Raw genomic sequence first — 27,780 nt, 5'->3', positions numbered from 1 at the left:
AATCACCAGTCATAAATGATGAGGGGATCAGCGATGTTCCTGACCCTAATGGGGACCGGAAAGCAAACACAAAGTATACTAGAGAAAGATCGGCTCACCAGTCAGATCTGAAACAAACTCATCGAGGACATTGTGGTTGAGGTTAACTAGTATGACTGGGATTAAACATGTAAGATCATCTTGGTGGTTACGGGAAGCTAACTGAGGATCTGCGTATTCAGTGTTTCACTATATAGCTCTGATTACAAAGACTTGGACTTGAAGCCAAGAAACTTTCCTGACTGTATTACATAACCAACATAGCTCAGCAACACAGAGATTGTAAGAACATATAGAAAAAGTGGTATGGTACTACCTTCAAGAATCGTGTTGGGAGCTAAGACAGGAATCTTACAAAATTAGATAAAATATCCAGTCTGACATAAACACCATATGGTAACTGCCGTGAGACAGGAGTTGGATGCTATGTGTTAAACCATGACACACAGGGAGTAAGTGCTGGAAAGAAAATGAAATTTGCAGTTAGGTCTAAATCTTAATATTTTATTTTCCTAGATAAGTAGAGTAAGACTCTAACAGTAGCTCTTTCAAGTTTTTCTTCCATCTACTAAGACTTCACAGTAAGTAGTATTGCTATCATGTTACAGTGGATTTGCAAATAACGATTTAAGAGATCTTCCATGGCTACCTGTAGTGGGTAGCTGTTCTGTCTTGACCCTGAAGTACCACCCCTAAAGATGTAGCAGGTAACTGTCCTAACTACCTATGACCTTGAAGTACCTGCCCCTGGGGCATGGCTCGGGGCTACCCTTAAAACCTGAGACACAGTAGGCCACCCTCTTCTCCCCTTGATGGGACTTGGATGCTGGGACAGACTTAGACAGAAGAGCATGGGAACATGCCTCACCTTTCCAGGACCCTGAGACAATTCCTCTGTTCTGTCTTATGAGTTTTCCTTTCTTAATAAATCCCTTTGCCCTTTGAGCAGACTCTGTGGATTTCTTGCTTTAGCTACTGAAAGATCCAGGAATACAGAAATATAAAATTATAAGCTTAAGAGACGGAAACTGACAGTCATCAGCTCTAATGGTTAACTTTTAACAATGGCTGTCTGCTTTACAGCTCCTCCGTCAACAGCCAGGGGTTAACTGTTAACCCCCTTGCCCTTTATGGCCAACAACTGCCTGGACCACAGTTAACTTTTAATAGTTGTTTCTAGTGATTCCTAGCATGCATCCCATGCCTGATGTTTCTACATGACTCCCAGCATGCACCCTGTGCCTGATACTATAAAAGGGGGCCAGTACCCACATCCAGTGCCACAGCCCCAGAACATTGGCTGTGGTCTCAACTAGCTGATAAGCTTTTGTTGCCCCTTGGTGATTTTTTTATTTTTATTTATTTATTTATTTTTTTCTGGAATAAAGTCTGCTTCTGGCTTAACAGACTTTGATGGTCTGTCTCCCGTTATTGCATGACCCTGGACCCAACACTACCCTATTTACTGAGTTTTAGTTTAAAATGAAGCTTAAGGTAATATTTGTACCAACTGAAAATGATCTCAAAATTCAGAAATTCCTCTTTTCTGACTTGAAGGTCTACTCATTCTCAACAGTGTAATAAAGGATGTTTCAAGGCCTCTCTGTGTCCACCAACAGTGGACACCAAATACCCTGGGAGTACTCAGGAATATGATAAAACATCTGGTCTTAGATCAAAATTACTAATAGATACGTATTTAATTTTATGTGTTTGGGTATTTTGCCTGCAGGGATGACTGTTCACTACTGGAGTGCATGGTGGTCACGGAAACCTCAGGAGGGCATCAGATCCCCTGGAACTGCCATGTAGGTGCTGGGAATTGAACCAAGGTCCTCTGGCAGAGTAGTCAGTGCTCTTTAATTGCTGATCCATCTCTCCAGTGCCCAAATGACTGCTTTGTAATAGAAAAATAGAAACAGATGGAACAAAAGTGAGATGGTGCCTGGAATTCCTGAAAGCAAGTAACGCAATTATCAGTGAGTAGTATTGAGATGACATAAACCTATCAGCACACTGTTTGCCTCCCCAAACAAAGGCAAAACAACCCCTCTCCCCAAAACACAACAAAAGGACCTGCAAATTTTAACTCCCCTCTTGAAGAAAAGTGACATCATTCTGCTATTCACAACATGGCAAAGACATAACTGTTCCGAGTTTAGCTACTGAATCCACTTATTTATAGCAATCCCGTCCTGGGTCTTGGCAGCAGAACCATGGACTCAGAAATACGGTAGGCGATAGTGGTAAACTACTTTACAAACATGTTCCATCCTTCTAAGACGGCAGGCAGGGAAATTCACCTCAACCAAAAGGCAACGGGGTCGAAGAGGAAGGCACTTCTGTCACCACACTTCACGGGAAGTTGTCACCAGTGTCTATCACTCAGAATCTCATCATGAAAGAAGAGATGGATGGGAATGGGGACAAAGAGGAACAAAGAAAGGAATATTAGGAGAAAGAAAGGTAACACATCATTTAAACTGGAGGGACTGAAAGTGATGCTTAAGAAAAGGGGAAGAAAAAACAGTGAAATACTCTTTGGATGTAACAGTGCTTTATCAAACAGCCTGAATAAGGGCCTAAGAATGTCCTTATGAAGTCATGTCCACACTCACATTGAGTGTTATTCTGAAGACTCAGTAACTTGCGAGCATCACTGTTTTAGAAACAGAAACAGCAGCTTTGGAGAATTACTTAAAGATAAATCAGGAGGCAGACTCTCAGCTGGTCCCTGCAAGATCGCAGAGTATTCCCAGTCAAGGGGGACTTACCTCAGCTCTTCTTGTTTGCTTCCTGAGCAAGGTCTTCCTGTGTAGTCCTGCTGGGTTTACAGGTGTGAGCCCCTACACCCAGCTTATCCACACAGCTCTTTAAAACCAACACAGTAATACAGTAAAAACGACTGGACTTAATCTAAGTCCCCCAAAAGGGTTTGCATGTAAATTAAGATACAATGACAACTTTCTTTCCCATTTACAAAAACATTAAAATAAAAGCACCACTCTTCTCTCCAGATACAAAATTTTAATTCAAATGACCATAAAGTATTAAAACTATTTATCCACTGATACGTAAGTCAGTAATACAACATGTCATGTAATGCCTGTTCTCACAAATAATTAAAAAAAAAAAACAACCCATAGATCAGTCTAATAAAGACAGTCTTATAGCCCTAAGCGTTGCAAATTGTAATTCAGAGTATCTCCAAAATGCCAAATCTAGTTAAGTGGGAAGGAACATTCTAGGATGTTAGTCATGCTTTTGAAGAGACCATTTTTGTCTACCTCTGTGGTAGTTTTCTAAAAAAAAAAAAAAAAAAAAAAAAAAATCTATAAACCACAGTAATCTGAACCTGGACATTAATCTATTTGGGATCTTGATTTCCAGTTCAGTTCCATGGCAATCATAGGTAGGTATTTCCTGAAAGTGTCCTGCCTTAGTGGCCCCTAGCCAACTCTTAAAAATTCAGCCATCCACATGAATGAGTCTACGTCTGAGGAGTATATAAAATAGTGCCTTTTACTGACATGACTGTCATGAACATTTCATTAGAGGGGATGCATTTCTGATGTTTTCTGGCACTGTTCAACAGTGTATGCTAATTCACTCTTGGTTTCTTAGCTGACCATTGGCCAAATGCTCACCTAGGACTAGTTGGTACCAAACTGACAACCAATGCAACACTCTTAACATTGTAGAAGAAAGGACAAATGACTGTTACTGGCTGCTACTTAAAGTGAATGTTATTCACCAGGATAACATAAATAAACTAAATTATACACTGTTTTCTTCTGATGCTATATATAATTTAAAGAATGTAGCAGCTGTTCACTCAATAACCATATGGGGAAACAGGTGAGAACATAAATGTTAATGTAATACAAAGATAAGCAAGTTAAAAGCATTTTTTTTGTCAGACTTAATGACAAATTTTTTCCTTTTGGCACATGATAGGCTTTTAATAAATGTTATGCAAAATTCATGTAGTAAGACCAACAGAACTTTGGAATGAATCATAAAGAAACAAGACACTACTAGATTCCAAAGGTGATCTCTGTAGTACACAATCACACTGAAACCTCTGCCATCATCCAGTCGTTGGCACAGCTGTGCTCAACGGTCTCTAACAGAGACGGTCGGCAGGGAAAACTCACTGAGATTTAAAACACATTGCACTGGAATCGGGGGCGACGGGTTTGAACCTAGTGCTCCATGGTTGAATCTGGTAACTCCATGAGGCCCAGTTATGGTAGTGACTCAAGAACCCACTTCATGCTTACAGAGCAAGGACAATGGATTGATCTGTCTGGGACCAGCACATATTAGAATGTGTGACCTCGAGGCATTAATTACAGTAGTGACTCCTTGGGAGTTGAGAGAAATTTGGGGGAGAAGCCGGTCAATTAGTCCACGGAGGGAGTGGCCCACTTGCTTGACATTGAGACTGTCATTAATTACTGTACATTAACACACTCATCACATTTTATGTTTTAAAACTATACAGCATGACATTGGTACTGAAAGCTAATACTGTGTTAGCTCAAGTTATTTCGTTTATATAACTGTATGCTTTAGACCCTTGACTTACAGATAACCTTCACTGAAGAATAATCATTCAGACTGCAATTGATCTGTTATGAGCAGACACTTTCACTTTATATAAAGTCAGGGCAATATTTTAAAAATGTTGCCACCCTTATTATTTTGATACTTTATCAGTGATATCCCTATTTTTAAATCCACAAGTGAATATATCAAAATATAAAAAATACACGGCTTGAGTCATTTTCTTACACCTTTAAGAAAACATTGACAGCACAGTCTATGAAATACCATGTTTTACCTTAACCTTACATGAAATAATAAAATAGAAATTCATTGATTCATGTGAATAAAAATAATACTCCTTCAAAATAGGCCTTACCACACGTATACAGAATATAGTGCAAATTAAATCATTATATAATTAAAATAGCCTCAAAATTGTATCTCATTGATTACTCAACTTTAATGTCTCCTTATAGTTTTATGATTATTCTGGAGAGCCCAGAATTTATAAATCTTGTTAAGGTCAGAAGCTTTCTAGTGCATTAAAATAATATCAACCCCACTATCATTTCTTATTAATAGCAATGTTTTCAATATTTTTCACGTTTTCAGGATCTGTGAAATGAAATTTTAACTTGGAAGAAAAAGATTACAACAGTATAATTAATTAAATAAAAAACAGAGTGAGCTAGGTCAAAGTCAGTTTTGTAAGAGACAGATCATTGTGCTCCCTAACGGCGAGTGCTTTGCTCTCCCACAGTAAACTCACTGCACTGCGAAATGCCGGCTGCCTCCACTCGCTCACTTGCACGTGGCACGTGGTTTATACTGTGGGTTAGCGCTTGCCCACGGCATATGCTTTATACTGTGGGTTAGCGCTTGCCTGTGACACGTAGTTTATACTGTGGGCTAGCCCAGTGCTGTTTCTTGAAAGGAACTCAGAAAAGGAAGCACAGAAATGAAAACACCTCACAGGCAAAGTTTCATGAAATCTCAAGTCATCTTGCCTTGTCATTCGAAGACAGTGACAAATACCATAGGAAAAATCAGCAGAAATATAAAATATGAAAAGTCTTTAAAATTCAGACAGCAAATATAAAAACAGACACGTGAAAGCTTAGAGAGAGGCTTAAAGAAATGAGGTATGATTGGGTCATCGTGCTACAATGTATCTCAGTGTATTACGTTACAACCTGTGTTTCCAAGGTGCAAAGTCAGCAGATCACAACTTCTGCTTGTTCACATGATCCTCAGGTCAGAGGTGTATAGGTCACTGACAATGCACGGAAAAAGCATGAAGCGAACTTTGTGATTACACCATAAGCGTATCTGCCCCCAGAAGAAGGCAAATCAGAAGTAAAAATGTAAGCAAATAATTTTGTATTAATAATAAATACGGCTTCAAGCATTAAACATCATCAATATTTTTAAATTTTAAATAAATGCAACTATTTTATACAGAACTGTACCATTTATTATACACACAGTATATCAGTTCCCTTTGTTCACAAAGGCTGGTTGTAGATAATATGGAATGTTACAGTACCACCTTGCATAAAACGTTAGTACAATTCTGTACTTGAAAAGGGTGCAAAACACCAGCCTCAAAAATCTGAATGGAAATACCTTTTCTTCCTTTTTAAAAAGCACATCATTGACACACACACCACACACTGTACATAAGCTCACTTTTAGATCACCAACTGAAGATATGGTAGCAGGTATGACGTAGAATTCACTATCCCTCCCATCAGTATCCCTCATTACAAGGCTGCGACTCCTCCAGGAGCCTTTGTTGACATGGATGCTTTTCTGTGAATGACGGACCCAGATGATGACTTCAGTTCAAAGAAGACAACCGCAGCTGCCAGCAATTACTTCAGGAGGAAACGTCCTTCTTTTGACGCCTCAGGAGCCAACGTTCCTTAGGATGTCGTCTTCCCTCACACGTATGCAGCTGGTCAAGATTCTCCATTCTGAACTTTGGACGCTGGTGGCTGCATGAAATCCTTAAAGGGAACTAGTGCCTCTTTAAGAGCAGAACAGACTTCTGAGGATGAACACGTGATACATTCTACCAAAGTTGGGTATAAGGCAATGACTTGTGCCCAGGTATTTCCATCAACTGTAATATAAAAAGTATAAAAATCTCTAAACAGAGTGGATGTATAAACAGCAGTCACCCAATTTACATAAACACAAATTTAAAAACTGTAACAGAAATGGTTCTGTAAACGTCTTTTCATTTTTACATTTTGTAAGATTTCCTGATACATAATAAAGTATGAAAAAGAAGAGTTAATACAGTATTATGTACTTAGAAATTAGGTAAGAAAGTAGGTAAGGGGCTGGAGAGATGGCTCAGTGGTTAAGAGCACTGGCTGCTCTTGCAGAGGACCTGGGTTTGGTTCTCAGCACCCACGTGGCTGGTAATAGCCATTTCTAACTTCAGCTCCGGGGGAATCCAATGCCCTCTTCCGGCCTCCTCAAGTACCACACACAAAAGTGGTGCACATAAACACATGCAGACAAAACAGTCACACACATAGACAAAAGTAAGTAAAATCTTCAAAAAGGAAGAGACAGAAGCGATCAGTGAGTATAGACTCACCAATACCAACAGATTAAAAAAAAAAAAAACATTTTAAAGGATGCTTCAATTTGTGAAAACTTGGAAGTTAACAAGGTAACAAAATAATCCAAATCATTATTTTCTATATAGCTGCCAGAAAATATAGTGTACATGTCAAGAACAATTAGAAAACATTTTTTATTCAGTTGCCTACTAAAATATCTTCCCAGGAGTCTCTCAGCAATGCCCTTGATACTGATTATAATTTCAATCACTGTGCAGACCTGGTCTTCTCACAGTGCTTACTAACCTCTAATGTACATCACCATGTTTCCTCACCATGTCTACCAAACGGGCGCTTCTCATCAGGTGGGCCAGAATGGCTCACCTTATCCAGTAATCTGCTTATACTGAAGATCACATATGACATTTATGCTTTCTGTTGTTTGCTGGATTTTTTCCAAGTACTTGTACATGCAAGCAAGTATTGTACCACTAATCTTTTCCACCTTTTAGTCTGAGACAGTGTCTCACCAAGTTACCCAGACTAGGCCCTCCATCTTATTCTCTGGTAAGGACTTTGCAGAGTGCTCAGTCTCCACATAAAACCTGCTGACAGATGTCATGTTATTGCATGGAGCAAGTCTCCAGTTGGGGGCAAGGAGCATACAATAAAGAATACTATGAAAATGTACAAAACACTCCCTTTTATGGGGGGCCTGGTTCTTAAGACAGGGTTCCTCTGTGTAGTCCTGACTGTCCTGGATCTCGCTCTGTAGACCAGGCTGCCTCGAACTCAGAGATCCGCCTGCCTCTGCCTCCTGAGTGCTGGGATAAAAAGCACATGTCACCACACCTGGCACAAAACACTCTTTATTATTATTCTGTCTTTTATTAGCTGGTGACAAGTTTTTCCCTGAAATAAGGTAGTGCTTGGTATTGTGGTCAAGTCGGTATCTCAGTTCTCCTGATGTGAAATAAGGAAATGAGTTTAACACAGTCTCTCTCAACTTCCGAAATAAGTTCCTGGTCAAACAAGCTTGGTAGACATCACATATATCTCTCCTCTTAAAGACCAATAATTCATATGAATTCACTAAAGGCTTAGAGTAAAGGGCATACTCAAATTTATCTAATCCAGGGTTTCCAAAGTGAAGATGCTTATGGGATTTTTTCCATCTAGCATGTTTCACACTACTCACTATTGACCTTCCACACTGAGTGTGATCCCCAGGACCCACGAGGTAGAAGAAGTGAACCAACTCCCTGCAGTTTTCATGACCTGCACATGTGGTGTGGCAGTGCACACCTCTCCTCTACACACACAGTAAATAAAATGGAATAATAATAAAAGAAGAATCCACATCAGAGTCCTTTTTGCTTTTGCTTGGGGTGGGGGTGGGCTTAAAAGAAGTCAGAAAAGGAACTGAAAAACAAACGGAAGCCAAGCACCGCTGCCCAGATGCCCTCCCGGCACTTCCTACCGCCCACCGAGAAGCAAACAAATCCAGACTACCTCCACTGTCAATCAACAGCCCAATTAGGACACCAATTCTTGGCTTACTAGAGGAGAGACTTCAAGCGGACCCCTGACATAACTCTTGTGGGAGTCTCCTCAGGTTCTCACAGTCTGTTCTAGAGCCTGCTGTAACCTCTGAGGAACTCTTTACCAGGAAGCCAGGTGGACAGCACATATCTGTAACCCAGGGCTTGGGAGGTAAAGGAGAAAAGACTAGTAATTCAAGGTTAGCCTTGGCTGCATATGTAGTAGTTCAAGGCCAGCCTGAGTTATGAGATTCTGTTTCAAAAATGCCAAACTATAAAAAGAATATTAAAGAGATTTATGCATTGATATGGAAGAATATACATGTTTGTTAAGTGAAAAAAATAAGAAAAAGTGGTTATAAATAGGGAACATGTTATTTGTTTGCAAAGAAAACTGGGGGTTACTGAGTATGTCTTTTGTATTTATATGATCAACTTCTAGAGAGCAGCACAAATGATTAAAAGTCAAGTAGTAAACACACACACACACACACACACACACACACACACACACACACACACACACCTATTTCAACACTCATTCAGCGTGTGCCTCACGACAGGCACTTGGAGGTCGGAGGGCAGCCTGTAGGAGTCGGTTTCCTCCTCCTATCGTGTGGTTTCTGTTACTGAACTCAAGTTCTCAGGCTTGGTGGCAAGTGCCCTTACCCAGAGAGCACCTCATCACCTGCTGCTTTTATATTTTTAATTTATGTGCATTAATAGTGCCTACTCAAAAATTTACCATCAAGTAAAATAATAAAAACAAAATCCCTTCCAACAAAAATCAGTCTCCAAATGCTTTATTTCCAGCAACAAAACTACAGGAAGACAGTAATAAAAAGTTTAAACAGACATGGAACCTGTTGGCCCTACCCCGACAGCCAATCTCCTGCATCAGGCTTGGACAGCTATGTGCAATCCAACATAATTCTGCTAGGAAGGCTGGCATTTTTACTTTTTTCTTCTTTCTTAATAAAGCTTATTATACTTTTCTAATATATCATTATAACTTATGGTTACATCAAATTAAAAAATTCACTTCCTAAGTTCATAATTCCAACATTAAACTGTTTTAAAGGTGTACGTGTGTGCAGGTGTACATGTATGGAGAGGCCAGACAGCAGCTCAGATGTTGTTCTTCAGGCACTGTTCACATACAAATCAAATCATCTGTAACTTTTGTTTGTTTGTTTATCACTGTGTGTCTGGTACGCGTGTGTAAGACACGCGTGTGTAAGGATGCACGGAAGTCAGAGGATGACTCTGTGCACTCAGTCCTCTTCTCTTTGTATCTGGGTTCTGGAGCCAAACTCAGGTTGTCAGGCTAAGGCCATCTTGCTGGCCCACCACGTTTTTTAAAAATAGGACATCTAATCTAAAGAGCAAACACTGAAAAGGCCTTTTACGGAACTGACACCGGGAGGGCCCTGAGTTTTGTCGTCACAATGGCGGTGGCGTTCTGAAGCTCGGCTACGTAGCAGTAACACAAAGTACACTAACAGGAAGGATGCCTGTGCAGTGTCTCGTAGGATAACCAAGTTTTAAGCACTTACCGTTCTCAGGCTGAGTTTTCTTAAGTGAATCAATGAGAGTACTGACTGCTTTTAAAACAAATATGATTTCTGTTACTTGTTGCCTAAAATAGATAAGAGATGATTTCCTTTAGGATTTTAAAGATACACTGTGTATTTTCCCCCCCAGAATGTTTGTACAAATAGATGTATTTTGGAAAAATACTGAATACAATAAGATAAAAGAATATTAAATTCTTATAAAAGGAAAAATTATCAAACACATATTAGTAACAATACATGTAAATACCTGTTGGGGAATATTATTTTAAGGTGTGTTACTTTTGTTTATGTTGCATTTCTTTAACTATGTAAAGCTGTGTTACTGTGCTTGTCTAAAACACCTGATGGTTTAATACAGAACTGACCAGCCAATAGCAAGGCAGGAGAAAGGATAGGTGGGGCTGACAGGCAGAGAGAAGAAATAGAGAAATCTGGGAGGAAAAGAAGACAGAAGGAGAGAGCAAGGAGGAGGACTTCAGGGGCCAGCCACCCAGCTACACAGCAAGCCACAGAGAAAAAACAAACAAACAAATAAATACAGGAATAGAGAAAAATAAAAGCCCCGAGGCCAAAGATAGGATAATTTAAAGTTAAGAAAAGCTGGCTAGAAACAAGCCAAGCTAAGACTAGGTATTTATAATTAAGAATAAGTCTCCATGTGTGATTTATTTGGGAGCAGGGTGGCGGGCCCCCCAAAAAGCAAAAACAAACAATCACAAATACCTGTGTTCCAGATACGAATCTAATTTGTAGCTACTCTTACCAGAATTATCAATGAAAGGGGAAGGAGTGAGTCAACTCTTGAGAAGTCTACATTTACAAGACAGCCTGTGCAACTATTTACAATTACAATACTTTATAACACATGCTTTCAAAACTTCTCTACAACATGATTTTTGTTTGTTTTCTAACTAATGTTAACAGAAATTTGCCAAAGGCTACATGAAAAAGATACTTTTAATACCTGATACATATTTTATAATGCTGCTAAAATTGCAATGATACTCAAGTGTTTTTCATTTATTTATTGATATTTTCATATGACTATCATGAAACGTGCCTGAAATTAATTCTGAGATTGCTTAAGTAGCAACATTTAACATAAAGAATAAGCACATAATAAGGACAGATGGTTCCAAAAGAACACCCTGGCTCTTTCCTTTGCCCCAACAGGAATGGCTGTTTTGCTCTACGGTCCCTTCTACCACTGGTCAGATCTATAATCCCACGGTGAGCCAGGCCTTCCCAGTACTGTACAAGGCCCTACTTCAAGTCTTTCTTTCTTTTTTTTAATTTGAGACAGGATCTCACACATTCCCCAGGCTGATGTCAAACCTGTAACTGAGGACGACCTTGAACTTCTGATCCTCCTGCCTCACTTTCTTGACTGCTGAGATTAGAGACCTCACTATCAGGCCCTGTTTATGTAGTTTTGGGGACTGAACACAGGTCAAGTACTCAACCAATGACTGAACTACATCCCTAGACATCAAACTTTCTTTGCAAGCAATTTGATGTTGAAATGTTGCATATACAAAACACGTAATACTGCAGCAGAGAATGAAACAACTTCATCAGAAGACTATAAACAAAGCTCAAATGGGATAAAGCGGGAAAGTGGGAGAGACAGCTCACAACTGCCTACCTATCGTTCTAGCTTCAGGAGACTAACACCTCTGGTCTCCTCAGGCACATGTACTAATGCCTGCATACCAACACATAAATAATAATAACAAAAATAAATTTTAAAAGAAATACTAAATGAGCTAGTTAAATATTCAACACAGAAAATGAAGGAAAGGTATTTTCTGAATAATATTATGATCTAATATAATATTCACTCAAAGCAGCTTTGTCTCCTTCATGCACATATCAGGAATCAACTTTAATTAACCAATTTTTAATTGTCTCCATAATCAAATTACTAGCACGCTGTCAATGGGATGGTTTTGTGTATACATTTGAAGGTAGAGACCTATAATTTATGATTCAGAAATTTAAATTTCAAGATTGTAGATGGTTAATAAGTATTGGTCATTTTAAAAAATGTGGTTTTGTGACTTTCATTCATCAAATTAGAACAGTATAAAATAAACACTAACCGAGTAAAGAATTTTAAGATGCTGGAGGCTGAGGAAAAGGCATGCATATACTCCTGGGGAAATCTAAACTGGTCTGAACCTGTAGTAGGCAATCTGGTAAATAACATTTGAACACTTAAAAAGAAAACCTGTACCCTTTGTCAGGTCAGGTCCAACTTCGGAAACTGATAAGGAGACAAGAGTGCACGGACTTGGACTTGTGGACGTGGCCAGCCTCTGCACCTGTACCCAATCACAGAGCGGTCTCCTGACTCTCCTAACTTGGGTATCTCTATGTCCTTGTATTTCCTATTTGCTTTGACTTAAACTTGTTTTTACATTTAAAAGAATTACGATTACATCCTTTGCTGAATTCTCTCTATCGCTCCAGTATGATTTAGCCCTGAAGACCCTGCCATGAACACAAGTTGAGGATCCAAGAAGGGGTCAGCTTAGGAGTAAGGGCTTTTGTTAGGCAGATTAGAAGATGTGGAGATTTAAGAGAGAGCCAGGGAATAGATATGAAGAAGTGACAATCAAAGATAACCCTGGGAAGTGATTTAATCTCTTACTTTCTCTTTAGAGCAAAAGATCGTATTTTCACACAAATCCACAAGTCCTTATGCAAAAACCTCGGGCAGAGGATCTATTTTCTGGTTTAATTTTTTTTTCAGGTTCTAAACATAATTTAATACATGTATCATATATTTTTTAATCTCCAAGAGAGGCCTGAAATAGCATAATTATTTTTAAAAAACCCATATGTATATGCAACAAAGCCTAGGAACACTTAGACTGTAAAGGGTGAATTCTATTATCAACTACCTCAGGTTCATCGAGCTCACTTAGGAAATCTCTTGGTTTTCGAGCCGTCTTTGTGACTAACTACGATCTCAGTGTATTTCCTTCTTAATTGAACGTGTACCTTGGGAGAGGGCACTTTCCACTAAGCCTTTCATCCTCTATGTAGCGATGCAGGACGTCCTGAGACCTCTTCAACAGCACCGAGAGCGCCATCCGTGAGATGTAGCCTTCCTGGGGGGTTGTGACTTTGTTACTGAAGGAAAACTGCAGCAACGTTTCAAAACACATTTTAGAAAAGTCTTCTCTCAAACGGATGTCAATCTCTGCTTCTGCAAAATTAACAATATTTGATTGTTAATAAAATGTTAAAGTGCATGCTGAGAATGAGTCTAGCAAGCGAGAAATAAAAAACATACCCTTAGTTGGATGAAAAGCATTGATAAACAACCTAGTTAATAATATTTAGTAAAAAAAAAAAAATTTCCTTCTTGGAATGTGAAAAATAAGGTTGTCCATAATCGGCATTTTCTTTCTTGATTTTACTGTATTCAGTGTGTGTGTGTTTACACACGTCACAGTGTGCATATAGAAACCAGACTACAACGTGCATGAGTCAGGTCTCTCTCCTTTCACCATGTGGTTCTGGTGAGGAACTCGGGTCATCAGACTTGGTGGGAAGCACCTGTTGGCTCCAACCATTTTCTCATCTTTTTCCCTTTTGAAAATACTATAAGTGAATCTCAACGGCAAGGAATGTCGCGTGATTGGCAGAATGATTGGCTAGCATGCATAAGGCCCTGAGTTTGGTTTCCAGCTTCAAACCCCAGTATCACATAAAGTGGACATGGTGGCATATGTCTGTAACTCCAGCAGGAGAAAGAAGTTCAAGGTCATTCGAGGTTAAATAGGAAGTTTGAAACTATGTATTTTTTGAGGCTAGCCTGGGGTACCTGGAACCCCACCTTAAACAACAGTAACAAAACTTCACCAAACTTCTCGAGTTCACTATAAATCAAAAGTCACCATTAATTGCCTTTTCTGTCTTTATTATCTTTTCTCCTTTCCTAGCAGCAGACTCTTCTGGAACATGAGCCTCTTCTCTAATCTTGCTGTCTAGCCATAACCTGGGAACAGCCCTTGGCTGACCCCACCCTCCCTCAGGCCACACTTCCAGAACGCAAGCCTTCCATTTTCCTGGTTTCCTCTTGTTCTCATGGAGATATTCTGCAGTGGCTTCCTAGGAAAGGGTGAATGGAAGGTAAGTTCTGTAGATCTTTTGAAGATGCCATTATTTCACCGTGGTACTCGGGTGTGGCTCCCAGCACCTCCCTCCCACTGCTCTGGAGCAGCAGTGGGAAATGGGAACTCTCCTGTCCCACCCTGTCTGAGGCAAAAACCCTGGCAACATGACATCTCTTCTGTTCAAGTATGAGAATTCCTCTTCTGTACTCAGACTTGCCCAGCGTGCCTAGGCATGCACTCCATGGAGAGAACTCCATTTTTAGCTGCCATGACAAGTCTTTGGGAAGCATGCAGTTCCTATGGAGAACTTCTAGATTTTCTCTCTGACATTTTTTAACATCGTTTTATTGTAAGTATGTTGATATTTTCTGATATGACTTACTAAGGGCCTTTTATCTTTCACTGTTTTGGTACTGAGTTCTTATTTCTAGTGTGAAGATAATGTCTTCAGAAATGTCCTTGTCTACATTTCTCCTCTGTTCTTCCTGGAAGATGCAGTATCAGATGTCAGACACCTGTTGTGACATGTGAGCACCTGGTCCCCAGCTGGAAGCACTATTGGCTGGACGCAGCGTGTCACTGGGGTGGACACTGAGGTTTCAGAGGCCCGTGCCACCCCAGTGTGCACTGGCTCTCCCTCCTCTCAGGCTCTCAGTCAGGCCCGCCTCCCTCCTAGCTCCTGCTCTCACTCTCAGTGCTGGCCTGGGGTTCCAGATGTGAGCTCTCAGCTTGTTCCAGTCGCCATGCCGCTGCTGCCACACTTCCCCGCCATGACGGTGACAGGCTCTTCTCCCTCTGGAATCTTACACAAAGAAACTCAGTTTCTTTTATTTACTCGTTGGTTTTGGCCTTTCCTTGTAGAGTCTGTGAACTTTGGCTATGATGCTAAAGAGCCGAGAACCAAGTCATCACAGGAACGTGTTTAGCATGGACTGTCTCTCCGTGTGTGTTTATAGAAAAGCTCCAGGTAAAGCTGAGGGACATGTGCTTCATGCAGAAAGAGTCCCTAGAAGGGTGTGCAGGTGCCTTTCGGTGTTGGCGCGTCACACAGAAACAGCACTGAGACTGCAAGAAAGAAGTCTAGGACTAGAGCACACCTCATAACTCAGCGCTTAGCTAGCTAGAGTAGTTATACCTCATTTTTAATTTTCCTTTATCAAAACATCTAGCATTTTCAATATAAGTATGATGTAAAAATTAAGTCCACATAATTCTTTTTCTCTGAAATTTCCATGCTCATTAACTTACAGGATAATTTTTGTAAATTGATGAGTAAGCGGGAAAACATCTAGTGTCTTGTAAGCAGTAGGAGAGCCATCTAGAGGCCAAACTGTGCAAATGGTCTTTAAGTATCAGATTATTCCTGGATGTAGTAAATGCTGGGATTAAGGATAATTACTGCAGAAATGTATAATTTCTAAATAATCTCACAGAAAAAAAAATCACATTACGATGTCACAATTACATCTGAGATTTGAATACATATTTTAGTAGAGAGAAATAATAACAAAACACAATTTAGGTAGCAGCTCAAATTAAGATGTGATGCCACAATGAAAGGAGCATGTTCGTTCTTTGGTCTCCAGTCCTATGACTACGGGAGTGTTTCAATGAGAGAGCCCATCTCCTCCTTCAACCCTGTGCACCTGTGTCAGAAACACTGAGGAGCGCAGCACCTTCCCGGCACAGTTTCCCCTAAAGAGCCGACACACTAAGTGATGACATCCTAAGTGACAGGGTGTTCGTTTACACCACAGTCTTTACCACAGAACGAGTGACCTCTGTCAGGCCGTGACTCTGTTAGCTTCCAGAAGTACCGCGGAACTTATTTCATCAGAGTGACATCCCCTCATAAAGGTACACCACATCCCTCAGAGTGACCTCCCATTCTCCGGTTTATATTTAAACAGCGGATCAGACATGCCCTCCCAGCTTCTTCAAAAGCACTTCATGCGTCTGACCCCCGTGAAGGCCTCTGAAGCCACACACCTGTAAACGAGGACGACTGGGAGTGGATGGAGCCCCTGTTGAGCATGGTCATCATCTGGCCCACAAACGCTTTAGGGATAAGATTGGCGTATGGGAGTATCTCTGCACTGATAAGCTGAACAACCTAAAACAACAGGGGAGTCAAACATTTTCTTTTCATCCAAAGAGATCGACGAAGAATAATTTCTAGAGTAAAAGTTAAATTTTATTTTTTAAGAAATTAAAGAACCTTCCCTGATTTCTATACTACATGAACATCTGACTGTTACTGTACAACCTGACTACTGACACTAAGGTTACTGTACTACATGAACGTCTGTTACTGTACAACCTGACCACTGACACTAAGGTTACTGTACTACATGAACATCTATTACTGTACAACCTGACCACTGACACTAAGGTTACTGTACTACATGAACATCTGTTACTGTACAACCTGACCACTGACACTAAGGTTACTGTACTACATGAACATCTGACTGTTACTGTACAACCTGACCATTGACACTAAGGTTACTATACTACATGAACATCTGACTGTTACTGTACAACCTGACCACTGACACTAAGGTTACTGTACTACATGAACATCTATTACTGTACAACCTGACCACTGACACTAAGGTTACTGTACTACATGAACATCTGTTACTGTACAACCTGACCACTGACACTAAGGTTACTGTACTACATGAACATCTGTTACTGTACAACCTGACCACTGACACTAAGGTTACTGTATTACATGAACATCTGTTACTGTACAACCTGACCATTGACACTAAGGTTACTGTATTACATGAACATCTGTTACTGTACAACCTGACCATTGACACTAAGGTTACTGTACTACATGAACACCTGTTACTGTACAACCTGACCACTGACGCTAAGGTTACTGTACTACATGAACATCTGTTACTGTACAACCTGACCACTGACACTAAGGTTACTGTATTACATGAACATCTGTTACTGTACAACCTGACCATTGACACTAAGGTTACTGTACTACATGAACACCTGTTACTGTACAACCTGACCACTGACGCTAAGGTTACTGTACTACATGAACATCTGTTACTGTACAACCTGACCACTGACACTAAGGTTACTGTACTACATGAACGTCTGACTGTTACTGTACAACCTGACCACTGACACTAAGGTTACTGTACTACATGAACATCTATTACTGTACAACCTGACCACTGACACTAAGGTTACTGTACTACATGAACATCTGTTACTGTACAACCTGACCACTGACACTAAGGTTACTGTACTACATGAACATCTGACTGTTACTGTACAACCTGACCATTGACACTAAGGTTACTGTACTACATGAACATCTATTACTGTACAACCTGACCACTGACACTAAGGTTACTGTACTACATGAACATCTGTTACTGTACAACCTGACCACTGACACTAAGGTTACTGTACTACATGAACATCTGACTGTTACTGTACAACCTGACCATTGACACTAAGGTTACTGTACTACATGAACATCTGTTACTGTACAACCTGACCACTGACACTAAGGTTACTGTACTACATGAACGTCTGACTGTTACTGTACAACCTGACCACTGACACTAAGGTTACTGTACTACATGAACGTCTGACTGTTACTGTACAACCTGACCACTGACACTAAGGTTACTGTACTACATGAACATCTATTACTGTACAACCTGACCACTGACACTAAGGTTACTGTACTACATGAACATCTGTTACTGTACAACCTGACCACTGACACTAAGGTTACTGTACTATATGAACATCTATTACTGTACAACCTGACCACTGACACTAAGGTTACTGTACTACATGAACATCTGTTACTGTACAACCTGACCACTGACGCTAAGGTTACTGTACTACATGAACGTCTGACTGTTACTGTACAACCTGACCACTGACACTAAGGTTACTGTACTACATGAACGTCTGACTGTTACTGTACAACCTGACCACTGACACTAAGGTTACTGTACTACATGAACGTCTGACTGTTACTGTACAACCTGACCACTGACACTAAGGTTACTGTACTACATGAACATCTGTTACTGTACAACCTGACCACTGACACTAAGGTTACTATACTACATGAACGTCTGACTGTTACTGTACAACCTGACCACTGACACCAAGTTTACTACACTACAATTTTATCACATATTGATCTTCATTCCAACTGTAAATATACAGAAAAACTGAAACTCACCCATGCTAAAATAAAATATCCAAAATTAAGATTAAACTTACTTTTTATAATCAGAAATTATAAACTATGAGAAACTAAAGTTATTTAGTCATTTTTGTCAAACACCTTATCCTGACATAAAGTTTATTTTATCCTTGAAAGGAAAAGAAAAGCTCATCCAGTTTTAACATAGTAACGGCAACACTTGCTAGATATATGAAGACGCCTATACTCTCAAGCCTACACCTGAAAACCATGGATTTGATCTACTTAAACGCTAAGCTATCTCACTTAAAGACAATAGAGCCCAACTCCTTCACCAACCCAGTCTTCAAAGCTAAAAACTTCACGGGGGCAGGATGGCTCAATGGGTACAGAACTAAGTCAAAGCGGAAGGCTCTCCCAAGTTGTCCTCTGACCTACATCTAGGCATACACAGGGAGACAGAGAGAGACATGCATACATCACACACGTGCCCTTCCCCTAAGTGAAAAAAATTTAAAGTCTTCAAATTCCATTTACAATCCTCAAATATAGTAAAAACCAGGAAATTTTCCTGAGGTTGCTTACTTCAACATCAATACTTTCATTTCTTTGAAATTCTTGAATGGAAAGATTATCTGGAGGTATGCTAAGGAAGAAAAAAAAGATTTGGTTTTTAAAGGTAAAACATTTCCTGAACAAACAAACAGAAAAGAGATAAACAGTATTCAAAGGATAAAACATTAGCTCTTCCTCCTTAGGCTAAGACATCACAGTACACTTAAAAAAAATACACTTTTAAATTCAAGTAGTTAGTGTAAATGATTTGTTAAAACACTCGGACCAATCTTTAACTGAACATCAGTAAAACTAAACTTCTCTTGGTATGATGTATGAAAAAGAAAGGTTTATAGATAATACCATCCACAACTAATCTCAACATTGAGAGTACACCTGAATTTCTTTTTTTCAAGATAGGGTTTCTCTATGTAGCTTTGGAGCCTGTCCTGGAACTCACTATGTAGCCCAGGCTGGCCTCAAACTCACAGAGACCCACCTGGCTCTGCCTCCCAAGTGCTGGGATTAAAGGTGTGTGCCACCGCCACCACCCGGGACACCTGAATTTCTTTATGCTGATCATGACATAAAAGACCCTCAATCAAGCCCATTAATTTGTAATATAATGCATTAAATCCTTTACAGTAAATGTAAGAAGAGAACATCCATAGAGAAAAAGCCTAATTTAGATTTTCTAAAACCAACTTCTTATAGCAGGAACGGAGAAATCAATAGTTCTGAAAGAATCAAGGTGGATTTTCTGCCTCATGAAGAGCAAGATGGTCACAAATTGAAACCACTGAGAACAGAACAACTGTTACAACAGCAGCTGGACTCAGCCAGTGTCTGCAGGAGCTTCGTCTGCAATCCTCTCGTGGGTCCTCACTGCAACCCCAGTCAACAGAGGGGAACACTGAGGCCGAAGTGCCTAAGAACACGTCTGCCATCACACCTCAGGCAAAGGCAAGGCCTCCATTTGAACTGCTTTATCTTACTTTCTTTTATATTGCATGCATCCACAGCACCAATGCAGTCAGGTTTAGAGGTATCTGTACAGTTTTACACTACAGGTAGATGGTGAGCAGGCCTTCAAAGGACACAGGCCAAGCACCAAGGCCTCTGCATCAGGCACTGGTCTTTCCAGCACAGTGACCTGTAAACACCCTTCCTCCTCTAGCTGCTTCCTGTCAGTTACTAGGTAAGAGCAGCGACACAGTAAGGAGCACACAAGTGCCCGTCCAGTGTGTGCAGTCAGTGACTGTCAACCCAGATCTCAACAGTTCTTTAAAGGCTCTTCACTTTGGATCAATGAACTGACCTTTTAGTGAAGAGGAAGTCTTCGAGTGTGCTGGCTAGTTCCGGCCACATGCTGTCAAACTTCCCAGAAGCAGCATGCTGTCGAGCGACAGGCAGCCCAATGGAAAGGACTTTGAGGAGAGACGCTACTGCCAGCTTCCATGTGCTTTCAGAAGGGCAGGAGTACTTCAAACTGAGGGGAACCCTGAGAGTCTGAAGAGGAAGACAATTAAGATAACACACACAGCTGCACTCAAAACAAAACACCAACAAGACTGAAAAAACAGCATTGCAGTTAGCGTCACTGAAAAGACTAAGAAAGACGGATTCACAGGCACAGTCTCCAAAGCCTACTTCCTAGAAAGACACACTTCATTTTGTTTGGAACAGGGCTTTTGTATGCTAGAATGCCCAGTACCACCGAGCTAACTCCAGCTCTGAAGGCTACACGGGATTTTAATGGACACACAGTCTCCCTGACGTAGCTCAGGTTGGATTCAGCCTCTGTCTCAGCCTCCTGAGTGCTGGTTACATATGTGCCGCAACCATGCCGCCCGCATTCACGCCATCCCCAGCTATCCTTCCCTGCTTCTCCCAGCAGGACGGAATTTTGTTCAGATGCATCTCTGTTCAAAAGAGGTCAGTACTGCAAATATTTCCCCAGTGCTTAGGGGAGAGCTAGCAACCTGAATACCACTACTTTCAAGTTTTATACCTAAAATTCCTTGAGTTTTATATTCTACTCAAATATTTTAATGTACTTTTTCTAATAATGCAATAAATTAACCATGTAACAATATAAAACTTAAAAGTTTAGGTTTAGATTTGTCCTTCAAATAGAAGAAGAAACATAATGAACAGACTTTAAACAAACAAAACCAACATGGCCATCTATATACTATATACACAAGGAACTGGCCTTTTAAAAGTGAGTCTGCATCACCAGTTAAGCTGATGCTCTGAGTGCATCCCTGACTATTAAGCATCCTCAAGAGTTGAGGATTCTTTAAGATACATAATGAATCCACTGTGAAGAAAGACCTTACTAGGCTGGAGATATAGTTAGCAGAACAGCATCTGCCTGGCATTTGAGAGTCTATGGGATTAATCTCTAGGACTGTGACACCCCACCCCAAAGTATCTCATAGATTAAAAAAAAGGGGGGTTGCTGAATACAATGCATGCATTTGAAGTCACTATAAGTAACGTTTTTCATTTATTCCAATATATCGCCTAAAAAGAAATTTCAATGATTTTATAATATCAAATAAAATTAGAGAAATAAAAAAGATACACTACCTTAATAATACTCTGGAGGACTTTCTCGCTTACCACTGCTTTATGACAGGCTGTTTTTTGGTACAAATCCACAACTACTTCCAAAGATCTTTCAGCAAATGGTACATAATTCAAAGCTACCCATTCCGCCTAGAAAGTAATATTTTCACATGGAGTTAAAGGTAATGGGACTGAAGGAAACGATACTGTTTTTGAAAAGAAAGCTCCTTTTCCTTACAAGTTCAGGCCTTGGTTCTAGATCAGATCATATTACATGCAAAGGTTTCAAAAACATATGTACTTCATAAAAATCATTTTCAGCCAGGCAGAAGTTACAACTACTGGGGAAGCACAGAGAGCATTCTGTCAGGACTGGGAAGATGGGCTTTACTTGTTGCCAGTAGGTTAGGACAGTTTTAGGAAATTTAACTCACCGGTGCAAATAGTTGGATCTATTGTGATTCCATTGTGATGCAAGACAAATAGAATGAGAAAAATTAATACATATTAAAACTACTTTCGGACTATATATAATTATAATTTTTATGTTGAGTGAAGAAAATCAGCATGTACATGCATTCAAAATTTACTTTTGTTCTAAGTCAAAAATGAAGATATAATTTGCCAACTAAGGCTATGAAAATTTATATAAAAATCCAACTAAATTTCACACCAGCAATGGACAACTTATTGAGTACATACAGATTTCTTCATCTTGCATATCTATTTGAGATGTATTTGAAGGTGAGGTTAGCCTCAGATTTACAGGCCATTTTACAGAGGAATGAGGGAGCCAAGAAAAAGGTACAGTGGAACTTTCATTTCTGAAGAAACAAGGGATGTGGCGGGGCAAACTTTCAGGAGGGCCATCCGGGAGAGGAGAGACATGAACAAGAAGAAAAGGATCACAGACACGGTTTCTCAGTACCATTTCTACGCTGTAACAGACACAAGAGTAAGAATGAAAACTCCCTTTTCTTAGTACCCAAAGTTTGCCTCCATTGGATCTCACTTATAAGCCAGGACTCATCATAGGATAAACACAATTTGTAAACTACCTGATTGTATTTTGCATTTGCAATGTGCTTTGTCTCCAGCTGTCCGTACTGTGGAGGTTTACAGGAAAACTCTACAAAGGCCAGCAACTGGTCAAATATAGCTGGGTACATTATCTGCATGTTCTCTGGTCCGACACAGATGGCCTACGAAGCAATAAGTGAACATTAGGATGCATAGTGTGAGCTCTAGAAAGTTCTTCCCTTTGCACTCATTTGCTCACCCAAACAGTCCTAAGAACCGGACCGTCTCGTGCAGTATGCATCTTTTCATACTTGGAATTCAAGGTATTTAAACAATGATTAAGTAAAAGCCAACCTGAAAGTGTTCAGTCAGGTTAAACACGATTTTAATGAAGTGTGATTTATTCTTTAACACAGAAGGGGAGGGAAAGGGCTAGCATATTAAGACAAGTGCCAGGTAATGCTGAGGTGTAGTGTCTGAGATCTGCCACAGTGCAGCCATGAGGCCAGCATTAGGCCAAGATGAAGCTGACTTCACTCTAAGTGCTATCTGTTCATGGACACAACAGCTGATTGCTGCCTATGCCTGACTATATGTTCACAGGTGTTATATTTGAAAAACAAATCAACCCTTAAAAAACCCAAGCAAAACTATTTTAGTGATATAAACAAGTTTTCAAGTTTTGGAATGGTGTTATATTTTGTTTTCAGAGTCAGAGATCAGAACTAATTCCTCGTAGCCACAATGAATAATTATATTTGTTCTTTTTCTGCTAAAGTGGAGTTATTAAGAAGTAAAATGTCAAGTTTCACCTTGATAAATAAAGAGTGGATGTGTTGTTCTTTATTACCCTGTATGTGTGTGTGACAAGCCTGAGTATGTAGTTATGAATTCAAGAATCTGGGAGTTCTCCAAATGAGTACTTTTTTTGGGTAGAAAACCTTTTTTATTCACTTTAGGGAAATGTATAAACAATGTATTTGTGTTATTTAATCAGAGGGGAAAAGTTGGATGAACTGTACTTTTTCCTCAATGAAAATTTTTAAAACTTATTTTGATTTCAGTTGTAAATTCATGCCCCTCAACCAATCTTTGAGTGTCAGAGTATCTGAGATGTTGAGTTTGTTCACAGTTTGTTCCTTCTACACTACAACAAAGCTCACAGAGATAAACAACTGTTGCTTGGCCTGCCTGTCTGCAGAGGCGGTTTATGGATACCACGGCCATCAGAAACATCACTGCCATTTTCACCATGCCAGCTGGGTAGAAAGCCGTCAGTTACCTAGACAACAGGGATGACAGCGCATGGATGAGCCTGAACAGCAGACCCTGGCTCCCTCTCGTCTCCGACACTGTGCTGAAATGGCTGATTCCTGAATTGGCCTTTTCTGTTAGTGTTTGTTTCTTGAGGTAGAGTTTCATACTGTAGCTAAGGCTGGGCTTAAACTTCATGTGAGCCTCCCTGCCTCAGACTTCCAAGTGCTGGGGTCACAGGAATTATTACACCCGATTTTGTTCGGCTTTTCTTTTTCTTTTAACACTTTTTCTTTTTTTCTTTTTTTTTTTTTTTTTTTTTTTTGAGACAGGGTTTCTCTGTGTAGCTTTGGAGCTTGTCCTGGGATTCCCTCTGTAGATCAGGCTGGTCTTGAACTCATAGAGATCTACCTGCCTCTGCTTCCAGAGGGCTGGGATTAAAGGCGTGTGCCACTACCCGACTAACACATTTATAAGTGTGTACATACACTCATCCCATGGCATGTATGTGGGAGGTGGACCACAGGCACAGGCAGGCTTGAAAGTAAGCTCCTTTACCTGCTCGACCACCCTGTTAGCCTTTGTTTAAGATTTTGGTAGTTATGAACTGTAGAATCAACTTCCTCGATAATCTAAAACAGCTTTCATTTTGATATGATCTTTCTTCCCAATCTGAATTTATTCAAAGATTTTTAGATCTTTTAAATCTGTAATTTGTTGTTGTAGAAAACAAAATACACAGCTAAAAATATACATTTTAAAGCTGCAGTAAGAAAAACACTTTTACATGCTTACCCTTGTGTCTTAGTATAGGCTACCAATCATTTCAGAATTAACTTTATACTGCATTCTTTTTTTTTTTTTCTTTTAAATGAGCATTGATTGGTGTTTTGCCTGCATGTATGTCTGTGTGAAGGTGTCAACCTCGGAACTGGAGTTACAGACAGCTGTAGCCTGCTATGTGGGTGCTGGGAATTGAACCTGGGTCCCCTGGAAGACTCCCAATCCCAGGCAATGTTCTTAACCCCTGTGCCGTCTCTCCAGTCCCAGAATTAACTTTAAGTCAACTGAAATTAGAGGACACAAGGACCTTCTTAACTAATGAAAACAGACCTGAATTACTTATTTTGAAAATATCAGAAGGAGTAAGTTTTTAAAATCCTGACAATCTTACATGAATCCCAAAGTATACATACACAGCAATCTCAAAAAATCTGATTTTATCTTATGAATCTTACTGCAAAATAAAAAAAATCCAGAAAACCATATTCACTCTTGTTTACCTTTTGGAGAACATCTAAAGCTGTAAGCACAGCTTCTTGTAAACTTGTTAGAACTGCTTCAGTATAAGACGGAAGGATGAAAGGGGACGCATCTGAACTGATCGGGACTGAAACAGCACTGTGCAATATGACCCCCAACTTCTGTAAGTCGTCCATGTTGAAGCCAGCTTTTATGTGCTGGTAGAGAGCTGGGAAGATCTGAATTAAAGCTGTGAGGAAAGGCTGGCTGGGAATAAAGGTCAGCTTATCAAAAGTAATAGGTGGCTTTGTGCTTTCAGAACCAATTCTGTACCAGGTATTCCAGGCAGCCCACCAGAGGTTCAAATCTTCAAGCTCATCAGTCACTACAGGTGGCTCAGAACTGTATCTCCCAAGTTTTTCTCCAATGGAATCTGTTCTGACAAACGGCCTGTTCAGGCCTGGGCCTGCAATGCTTCCTATAAGGACAGGCACGGGCACATTAACTACAGGTGGTGTCTCAGGCTTCTCCGAGTCTCTGACAGGGGACACAATCTGTAAGATTTCCTGAAAGCTCTTCAGAGCAGCCAGGGACACTTCATTGTTTTTGCTGAGTGCGGCTGACTGAATGTGGTCAAGAAGAACATCCCAAGCTCTTGAAAAGTCTCCTGTGTCAAGAAAAGGGGGGGAAACCAATTACCACAAAAATGACCACATACTCTTAGACACTTTGGAGCATATTTGCTTTATTTTCTGTTTAAATTGACATCAAACTCAAAAGAATGTAATTAGGTTCTGAGGTATTAAAACCATGAATTAGGGCCTGGCAAGATGGCTCAGAGGAAAGGCACCTGCCATACAAGCCTCACAGAGTTCCATCCCCAGAACCACAAAGCCTGACAGGTAGCCTGCCTCAAAGCCTGATGGGTAGCCCGTCTCTGTAACTCAAAGCCTGATGGGTAGCCTGCCTCTATAACCCAAAACCTGATGGGTAGCCCGCCTCTGTAACCCAAAGCCTGCTGCGTAGCCCACCTCTGTAACTCAAAGCCTGATGGGTTGTCTGCTACTGTATGCAGATGCTCACTAAAGACATCAGGTGGAGGCAGGCCAGTTACCCTGAGTGCAGTGAGTGGCAGAAACGAGAGGCCCTGTGTCAAACAGGTACCAGGAGAAAATCAGTCCCCCAAGCTCTCTTCTGACTCCCACATGCTGAGCAGAATGTCCACACACGATCCCCCCTCCCCCCGCCGTGCACAAGCAATACAAACGCAAATTAAAAAGACAACAGCACAGCCAGCTGGTGGTGGCGGCAAATGCTTTTAGTCCCAGCACTCTAATCCCAGCACAGAGAGGTGGATCCCTGAGTTCGAGGTCATCCTGGTCTACAGAGAGAATTCCAGGACAGCCAGGGCTACACAGAGAAACCCTGTCTCAGAAAAACAAAAAATAAAGAAACAAAAACCAAAAAACCCAAACAAACAGAATACCATAACACAGCAATAACAGAAAATCTCTACACAGAGGTTGTATATGTTAAGTAGGGAACAGAATAAAAGTACAGGAGGGTGAAACAAAAGCTGTCAGTGACGTGTCTGCTCTCCATTCACCTTTAGTAATATTCACCCCCCCATTCCTACCCCTTCAGGACTAGGTACTGAATTAACATTCTCGTGTATGGTAGGCAAGGCCTCTACCACTGAACTGTATCTCTAGCCTAAGATGCTCTTACTCTTAATCACTGGAGAAGTTATAACTTAACAGTATGCTATATGATTTACCATCTAAATGTTTAAAATGTTCTACGTCATTCATACTGCATAAAATTCTAATTTTATACTTCAGTTTTCATGTTACAATAAATTTAGAGCTCTAAGTTTTTTTACACATGTTTTCTACAACAGTAATGGCTTATTAGGATAAAATGCATCACAGAGTCAAAAGAAGAATGTTTGTTGGCTGGCAAGATGGGTGAAAAGAAGCTTGCCACCAAGCTGGAAAACCAGAGTTCAATTCCCATGGGCCACATGGCAGAAGGAGAGGACTAACTCCTCCAACTTTTCCTCTGTCCTCCACACATGTGCTATGGCATGTATGCATGCTCCCCACCACATACACACAATAAATAAACAAACATGAAGAAACACCAACCAGTAAGTTAGCTTTCTAAAAGTCTATGTATAATTATATGTTGGACATGGGTCTGTTAAAAGCAAATTCCCTAGTGTTTACATTATAAAAATTATCCAAGCCACCTGAGCTGCCTTATATACATATTTTCATTTAAAAATGTAAAGCAATACTTGGCAGGGCATGTCTGCTGGCATAAAGTTAGCACAGGTGTTAACAGTGATGCTTTGTACATTCTATCATATATAAATTACACAGAGAGAAAAACCTAAATTAAACAAAAATGCACTGGGTGTGGTAGCACACGCCTTTAATACCAGCACTTGAGAGGTAGAGGCAGCCTGGTCTACAGAGTGAGTTCCAGGACATCCAGGGCTACGTAGAGACCCTGTCTCAA

The 27,780-nt window shown here is 40.3% G+C and overlaps 1 protein-coding gene across 2 annotated transcripts in view; it reads right to left on the bottom strand.

Moving 5' to 3' along the window:
• Positions 1 to 3,350: 3,350 nt before the first annotated feature.
• Mon2 (MON2 homolog, regulator of endosome-to-Golgi trafficking) overlaps positions 3,351 to 27,780 on the bottom strand; it is a 75,430-nt gene continuing 51,000 nt past the window's right edge. The window contains exons 26-35 of one of the 2 annotated variants that reach the window (XM_059245760.1): positions 25,299 to 25,924; positions 22,800 to 22,943; positions 22,176 to 22,193; positions 21,763 to 21,891; positions 20,486 to 20,676; positions 19,198 to 19,258; positions 16,401 to 16,524; positions 13,291 to 13,498; positions 10,264 to 10,346; positions 3,351 to 6,715 (exon numbers count right to left, since the gene is read on the bottom strand). In XM_059245760.1, coding sequence (XP_059101743.1) covers positions 6,552 to 6,715; positions 10,264 to 10,346; positions 13,291 to 13,498; positions 16,401 to 16,524; positions 19,198 to 19,258; positions 20,486 to 20,676; positions 21,763 to 21,891; positions 22,176 to 22,193; positions 22,800 to 22,943; positions 25,299 to 25,924 — 1,748 coding nt within the window. In that variant the 3' untranslated portion in view covers positions 3,351 to 6,551. The remainder of the gene's footprint in view (positions 6,716 to 10,263; positions 10,347 to 13,290; positions 13,499 to 16,400; positions 16,525 to 19,197; positions 19,259 to 20,485; positions 20,677 to 21,762; positions 21,892 to 22,175; positions 22,194 to 22,799; positions 22,944 to 25,298; positions 25,925 to 27,780) is intronic. The other variant, XM_059245761.1, reaches the window with a different exon arrangement.

Source organism: Peromyscus eremicus, chromosome 18, assembly GCF_949786415.1.
Source record: "Peromyscus eremicus chromosome 18, PerEre_H2_v1, whole genome shotgun sequence".
Taxonomy (NCBI): domain Eukaryota; kingdom Metazoa; phylum Chordata; class Mammalia; order Rodentia; family Cricetidae; genus Peromyscus; species Peromyscus eremicus.
The sequence above is the reverse complement of the archived record's forward strand: the minus strand, read 5'-3'. Positions and strand labels throughout refer to the sequence as shown.